This window comes from Myotis brandtii, unplaced genomic scaffold (assembly GCF_000412655.1).
Source record: "Myotis brandtii unplaced genomic scaffold, ASM41265v1 scaffold48, whole genome shotgun sequence".
Classification (NCBI taxonomy): domain Eukaryota; kingdom Metazoa; phylum Chordata; class Mammalia; order Chiroptera; family Vespertilionidae; genus Myotis; species Myotis brandtii.
The window spans coordinates 9759741-9768398 of NW_005368341.1; the positions used below are offsets into that span (position 1 = coordinate 9759741).

General features: G+C 37.5%; 1 protein-coding gene across 1 annotated transcript in view; it reads left to right on the plus strand.

The window, feature by feature from the left end:
• Positions 1–1193: 1193 nt before the first annotated feature.
• The window catches only part of SRI (sorcin), a 19314-nt gene continuing 11849 nt past the window's right edge, over positions 1194–8658 (plus strand). Inside the window, exon 1 of the mRNA XM_005876122.2 lies at positions 1194–1270. Within this exon, the coding sequence (XP_005876184.1) occupies positions 1265–1270 (6 nt within the window). The 5' untranslated portion in view covers positions 1194–1264. The remainder of the gene's footprint in view (positions 1271–8658) is intronic.

An 8658-nucleotide genomic window follows, 5' to 3' on the forward strand; every position in this document is an offset into this window, starting at 1 on the left:
TTGTCAATTTCATATAGACAACTGACTCTCACAGAAGGCTTTTGCTGTTTTTTGACAAAATGTTTTATCCAAAGCCAACGTATGGTTGGACTTCAACCGTGATTTCATGAAAGCAGTTGCATCCCAAGCCACTAACACTTTCCCAATAAATGTATTATTAAATCTGATATGTGGTTTAAACTATTACTCAGTCTCAAAAAGTATTTTCAATAAACTAAAACTTATTTCCACTTCAGAACTACTGATTGCAATGATTTTTTTCCAGCTTTTTGCATAATTGCAGGGATTGGAACATTGTTTAATTCTATATTATATGCAAAAATCCTGAAAGTCATTCAAATCAACTTCATATTAAAATTAAACTTAAATGATATAATTTTTTCATAAATGATTATGGTGAAATTAGTCAAACAAAAAAAACAGTAAATGGTCCTAATAAATCAAAATAATTTTGAATTCCAGAGGAATGTTTCCTTAACAGTTTGTGTAATCCATAATGCAATAGCTACAGACACAGCACACTTTTCATTTTAATCTACATTATTAACATCTTCTCTAACATGTCAACTCCAAGTCTAAAATAGAAAAGCAACAAAACAATAAGTCAATTTCTTGTTTGTAAGTACAAGTTGATTTCCTTGATATTAATATTCCCACCGTGGCCGATTTCAAGCTACTAACATGATTATGACTGGGTCTGGAGTTGGGAATTAATGTCCAGAAGTACCCCATTACATAGTAAGTGCAGAAAAATAATTAAGACGTGATGCATTTTGAATATTTACTACCTTCGATTTCAGAAAGTTAAAAAATTTAATTTGTAATATTGACAGTGTTTAACAATGGGCTGGTAAAATTCCTGAAAATTGGCTCTTACTAGCCAACTCACACACAGCACTGGTGCAGGGCACAGCTCTCTAAGTCCTCGGAAGTGTCTGGTAGAGGCGATAATTCCAATGCAAAGTCAAATATTGAGCTGCATGTGCATTTAATACTGTTGCTATTGGCTCCTGGCTGCTTTAGCTAAGGTAATGCTTTCTGATACTGAAAGGTGCATATTTCAGAGAAGGCCTCTCTGGAGCCAACGGGAAAGCTGCCTACACTGCTGAATGTGTTTATAGTTGGTTACTGTTGCCAGGGACCAAGAGGGCAATGTGATTAATCTGCTATTACAGTCTGTACTTCCAGATCCTTCTGTCTGGCCACCCCACAAGGACACCCTCCTCAGAAGCACCAGCTTCTACCTCTAAGACCTCACCTTAAGATGCAGGTAATGTAATGTTACACAGTTCTAATTCCGCTGTTAAAAATAGAAAAGTTCTTAATCTGCGCCATTCTATTAACTCTTTTTTTTTTTCAGGCTGAGAATATCTGTCAAGTTTATTTTTATAAAATACCTATTGGTGGCAAGAATTTAAGAATGAAGTGTAGAAATTAGCAAATATGGTAGAGAAAATTATTTAATAATGGAAAAATATATTCTTAATATTGAGATTTGAAAAAGTATACAGAAATGACGATTGGGTTTCCCTATTGAAACTATTAGTAAATCTTTGACTGGCTTATTTCACTTAGCATAATACTCTCCAGGTCCAACCTGCTGTCGCAAAAGGTAAACTTTCCTTCTTTTCTTATGGCTGAGTAGTATTCCATTGTGTAAATGTACCACAGCTATTTTATCCACTCCCCTACTAATGGGCACTTGGGCTGCTTCTAAATCTTGGCTACTGTAGACAACACTGCAATGAAAATAGGGGTGCATATATTCTTTCAAATTAGTGTTTCGGATTTCTTTTGATATACTCCCAGAAGTAGACTTGCTGGGTCATAGGCAGTTTCATTTTAATTTTTTGAGGAAACTTCATGCTGCTTTCCACAGTGGCTGCACCAATCTGCATTCCTACCAACAGTGCACGAGGGTTCCTTTTCTCCACATCCTCACCAACAGTTGTTGTTTGTGGATTTATTGATGATAGCCATTCTGCTAGTACCATATGATTTCACTTATATGTGGAATCTAATGAGCAAAATAAACAAAGTGGAGAAAGACTCATGGGTACAGAGAACAGACTGATGGCTGTCAGAGGGGAGGGTATTGGGGGCTCAGTGAGAAGGGATTAAGCAAAGAAAAAAAAAGAAAGACTCGCGGACAGAGACAACAGTATGGTGATTGCCAGAGGGAACGAGGATGAGGGGGTAGACGAGGGTAAAGGGGGGATAAATGGTGATAGAAGGAGACTTGACTTGGGGTCGTAAACACACAATACAATATATAGATGAGATATTACAGAATTATATTCCTGAAGTCTATGTAATTTTATTAGCCAATGTCACCCAGTAAATTCAATATAAAAATAAAGAAAGAAACTATTAGTATAGATGCATAGAATATTAAGCTCTCTATATAGCTTCAGCTTCCTAAAGAATTAGGTGCCCCCCAAATTTCTTTAATTTGCCAAGAGAAAAGCTTCCTCTGTATTTCTTTTTTCTCTGAGAAAGTTTGATCTAATTTAAAGTTATCCATCCATTTTAAGAGCAAAATAAACAAAGTGGAGAAAGACTCATGGGTACAGAGAACAGACTGATGGCTGTCAGAGGGGAGGGTATTGGGGGCTCAGTGAGAAGGGATTAAGCAAAGAAAAAAAAAGAAAGACTCGCGGACAGAGACAACAGTATGGTGATTGCCAGAGGGAACGAGGATGAGGGGGTAGACGAGGGTAAAGGGGGGATAAATGGTGATAGAAGGAGACTTGACTTGGGGTCGTAAACACACAATACAATATATAGATGAGATATTACAGAATTATATTCCTGAAGTCTATGTAATTTTATTAGCCAATGTCACCCAGTAAATTCAATATAAAAATAAAGAAAGAAACTATTAGTAGAGGAAACGAGGATGAGAGGGTAGACGAGGGTAAAGGGGGGATAAATGGTGATAGAAGGAAACTTGACTTGGGGTCGTAAACACACAATACAATATATAGATGAGATATTACAGAATTATATTCCTGAAGTCTATGTAATTTTATTAGCCAATGTCACCCAGTAAATTCAATATAAAAATAAAGAAAGAAACTATTAGTATAGATGCATAGAATATTAAGCTCTCTATATAGCTTCAGCTTCCTAAAGAATTAGGTGCCCCCCAAATTTCTTTAATTTGCCAAGAGAAAAGCTTCCTCTGTATTTCTTTTTTCTCTGAGAAAGTTTGATCTAATTTAAAGTTATCCATCCATTTTAATAAAATGGATACAAATTGTTTCATAGAACAGTAATTCTAAAGCATGTAATGTAATTGAAGATAAAATATCTATAGCTCTTCTGGTAATATGTTTTAGATGGAGATAGTTAAATTGATTCTTCCATATAAAGTCTTAGATACTTGACAAACCATTACTCTAATATATTAACTACAAACATAATATACTCACATGTACATACATATTCACACACATATATTCTCCAAAATCTGCTTCCGGGTTACTCTTGATCATCCATCTAGCTAAAAGCTTCACTAAGCGAAGGAATGGGTCAGAAGGAACCTATTCAGTAGCCATGTGGCTATTTAAATTTCTATTAAAAATTTAGTTCCTCACCTCAGGTGCTCTACAGACATGTAATTAGTGACTACTGTTTTAGATGACACAGATATGGAATATTTCCAGTACGGCAGAAAGTTCTATTGGACATCTGTGGCTCATGTTTTATTATTATCAACAGGAACCAGTTAAACACTTTGCACGCAATTAGACTAGCGTAACATACACATTAGAGTTTTTTTAAAAAAAAAGTTGAGACTTCAATCTGGTAAATGTCATTACACATTTCTACCAGAGATGTTAGACCTGTGATTAATTCACCTGCAGGAAATGGTGAAACAACTGTAGTTACTTACAGTAGCTAGACTACTTCTTCCACCACTTCTCTGAGCAAGGAAGTTCAGCATGGATACTACTACACATAGTATTTTATATTAACTTTCTTCCAGGGATAGAGATATCCATGTCACCTGGATAAACGTTTAAAAGCTGGCTTTGCGTCAGCTTTGTCATTGTGCCTGCCCTCTGGCTATTGTTACTGCATAGGGTGAGGCAACAGGCCCAGGTTTCACAGTGTTCTTCTGGTCTTCTGGGGAAGACTCTGAAGAAGCCATTCTGCACACAGGAGCCTATCCCAGGGAAGTCATCATTCCTCAGGGTGAGTCAGCCACTGCTACCCACAAGCTTCATCTTAAAACCAGAATCCTGGAGGGCTTTTTACTACCCAAGGGCCAAATCTGGCCCACTTCCTGTTTTGTACCAGAGGGCTAAGGAAAATACTACATATTTGAATAGTAGAAAAAAATAAAGACTAATGTTTCATGACATATGAAAACTATATGAAATTCAAATTTTGGTGTCCTTATACAAAATTGTTGTTGGAATACAGCCACACCCATTCATTTGTATATTATCTATGGATGCCACAATGGCTGAATTCAGTAGTCGCTACAGAGGCCATAAGGCCCACAAAGTGATGTATTTACTGCTCGGCCCTGTACAAAGTTTACTGCCGGCAGGTGTAGAGCACAGACTCCAGCCCCAGACAGTCTGGCAGCATAGTTCAGCTCCGTGTTGATTTCACATAGTTCAGCTCCGTGTTGCTTCCACTTGGGCAAGCTCTCTCAGCTCTTCAACCAAGAATGATAATAGCATCTATCTCAGGTGACTTTATGAGAACTAAGCAAATATGTAAAGTGCTTAGAAGAGGATCTAGTACATATTAAATCTGTCTGTTGTTGGTATTATTAGTTACTACAGGGTGTTTTTTTTTCCCCATAAACTGAAAGTAGCAGCAACAGCTTACCAATTTGCTATCAACAATTGTAAAATTTTCATTTGCAGCACCCCAGTAAATAAATTATTTAGCAATGGGGCAGTAGAAAGAAGTCTAAAGTCAACTGAAATGACAATTAGCATAGTTGCTTATCCACAAAGCTAATTCTGCATTACATACAGATATTTTTATATTCTATATCCTTCTTTCGAACTTGAGCCTTACAAGAGCTTATATTCAACTTTGAGTTTAGCCCTCACCATCCATCTATTCCTTAAACTATTTCTAGTTACCTCTTTCTGAAGAAACAGACATCAAAACAGAGGCCAAGGAACAGAATAAAGAGCAGAGGAGTACATTCACACATATACTGTCAACTGATCTTTGACAGGAGTGGCAAAAATACACAATGGAAAAAAGGATTGTCTCTTCAACAAATGGTGCTGGGAAAACTAGATAACCATATGCAAAAGAATGAAATTACACCCTTATTTTACACCATATGCATAAATCAGCTCAAAATGAATTAGACACATAAATGTAAGGCCTACAACTGTAAAACTCTGAGAAGAAAACATAGGGGGAAAGCTTCATGACATTGGCCTTGGCAGTGGCTTCCTGGCTATGACACCTAAAGTGCAGGCAACAAAATAAAAATAAACAAGTGGGACTACATCAAATTTAAAAGTTTCTGCACAGCAAAGGAAACAGAATGAAAAGGCAACCCATGGAATGGGGAAAAATATTTGCAAAACACATATCTGATAAGGAGTTAGTCTCCCAAATTTATAAGGAACACCTGCAACTCAACAGAAGTAAAACTAATAGACTGATTTTAAAAATGGTGGGAATGTGGAATGGTGCAGCCACTATACCATACAATATGGAAGTTCCTACAGGGAACCAGGGTGGGTGGTGGCAGGGGGCAGGGCCAGCTGCGGGTAGCTGGGAAAGATGGCCCTTAATGCAGGCCAGGCCTAGGGACTGTACCCGCACATGAATTTCATGCACCAGGCCTCTAGTGAATTTATATAAAAACTCTATAGCTAACATTATACTTATTGGTAAGAAACTCTACATTTCCCCCCTAAGGTCTAAAAAATGCAAAGATGTTTTCTCTCACCCCTGGATTACTCAAATTACTAGGTGATTGTTAAAAACATCATTTATTCACAACTTGATCTATAGCTTCAATGCAATCACAGTTCAAATAGCAGCAAGCAATATCTTAGATAGCAGCAAACTTATTCTAAAGTTTATATGAAAAGGACCCAGATTAGTTAACACAATATTAAAGAACAATGTTGAAGGACTGATAGTACTTGATTTGGGGATGTTACAAAGCTCTGGTAATAAAGATGGCATGGGTTTGGAAGAAAAAAGACATATAGATCAATGGTAAAGATAGAGGACCTAGCAATATACACACACAAATATAGTCAATTGACCTTTAATAAAGATGCAAGTGCAATTCAGTGGAGTAATAATGGTCATATTCAACAAATGCTGCTGGAAAAAAATGGAAGTCCATTTGCAAAAAATTTTACCTAAACACAGATCTATACCTCACACAAATTCAAGGTGGATCATAGACCTAATTGTGAAATTATAAGCAATAAATTTCTGATAGAAACATAAATGAAATCTATATAACCTTGAGTCAGCAATGAGTTTTTAAAGACAATATCAATATCATAAGCAATGAAATTAAAAGAAAACTAAAGTTGCACTTCATTAAAATAAAAATAAAACTTCTTCTCTGCAAATGACATTTTAACAGAATAAAAAGACAAGCTACAGATTGGGGAAAAATATTTGCAAAACACATATCTGATAAGGAGTTAGTCTCCCAAATTTATAATGAACACCTGCAACTCAACAGAAGTAAAACTAATAGACTGATTTTAAAAATGGTGGGAATGTGGAATGGTGCAGCCACTATACCATACAATATGGAAGTTCCTAAAAACTGAAAGTAAAACTATCGTATGTTCCAGTAATTCCACAATGGATCCAGCCTTAAAAAAAAGAAATTATTGTCATATGCTACAACATGGATAAACTTCAAGGATGCTATGCTAAGTGAAATAAGCTAATCATAAAAGGACAAATACTGCATGATTCCAATTATATGAGAAAGGAGATTCCTATTATATAATTAAAGTAGAAAGTAGAAAGGGGCTGGAGTTAGAAATGTGCAATAAGTGGGTGTGGAACAATGAGGAGTTGTTCAATGGGTATAGAGTTTCAGTCATGCAAGATAAAAGGTTCTAGCTTTGGCAGTGGCAGTATCATAGCCAGTGGGGTTTATCTGAGGTGCAATTATTACTAATTGAAAACTTTTTCCAAAACACCTCAGTGACAACTTGAAATATAGTCAACATTGGCAATTTTTAACAGTCTCTATGGATACTCAACTAACTAAATAAATGAAAGGATCCTAAAGAATTGGTACAACACTGTGCATGTAGTTAAGAATATTCTGCTAAACAATTACAATTTTGTTAAGAGGGTAGATGTCATGTAAAGTGTTCTTCACACACACACACACACACACACACACACAAACGTAGGAAAAAAAAAAAACCTCACTGAGGCCAACGGACTCATAAAATGCCTAATATACCTCAATGTTTGCTATGCCATTTGAAAACAGTAATCTACTTTCTGAATCAAACACAAAACAGGTAATAATATAGTTTATTTGATATGAGAGAACAGAGACTATTAGAATTTTTTTCTCATAATTCAGGACTTTCATTGTTGGAGTTTGGGTATCCAAAAAGAGGGTTGGAGGGAATTTCAACAGAAGAGGAAAACAAGGACCCTAGTGAAAAACCGCCCAGGAACTGGGCATGGAGGAACCCTGTCCACAGGGGTGAACAAGCGCAGAACCCCACTCCACAAAGGTTCCCATTTGTTCAATGTTGGTGACTCTCAATTTTTCTGTGCAACCTCCACAGCAAATACTGTGAATCTTGCTCATGAATGCATTTCAAAAACGTAAAAAAAAAACACACACACACACAAAAAAAAACAGAAAAACATTCTGCCAAAAACATTCAACCAAACTTCAGACTGTTCAACTGGGTGAAAAAGAAAAAACGTGTGAAGTAAAGAAAACCATTTTCTGAATCACCTAAGAGAAGTTCCAATCTCGCACCTTCCTGAATATTTTTACCAGCACACTCTTCGCTTGCTCTAAAATTTTTCTTGTATAAATAGTAGCTGAGTCATTTTGGAGAGAGGGTTTATTTTGCCTGATTCATCCAGACACTAATTCAAACTCATTTTCTATGAAAGATCTGGGTCTGGCTGCCCCGCCCAGCACCTGCCCTCGGTCCTCCCCAGGCCGTATCCTGCTACGCCCAGCTTAACCCCAGATGACAACGTCCCCTGGCAAGGAAACACGCCGAAGGTTTTTCATCAGTGAAATGTGCACCGCACGCCAAACGCTCCCCTGCCCCCAGTTCCTGAAGTTTATCCCTGTTTTTGCAAGGGCGCTTTCATATTTTGATCTTTCCACGACGCCTCCTTCCCCACAAGCTCCTAAGAGCTGCCCTAATGTATTCAGCGCCTCCCCGCGAGGCCGCACTCTGCTTAGAGCCGGCCCGCCCTTCCAATAAAGTTGTTGAACATTTTTAAAAAGTCAGAAAGCAGCCAAATAGGAAGGAAAAAAGAATTCCCGGGCCCTGTATTGATGTTGGAATGTACCATTGGTGCCGCAGGGAGGAAGGTGCCGGGTGTGAATTACTTGGCGGGTCTGAAGTCACTTACCCGACCTCTGATGACGCGCGGCCTGAGCGTCTGACACTGAAAGTCCGGGGCGGGCGGGGCGGG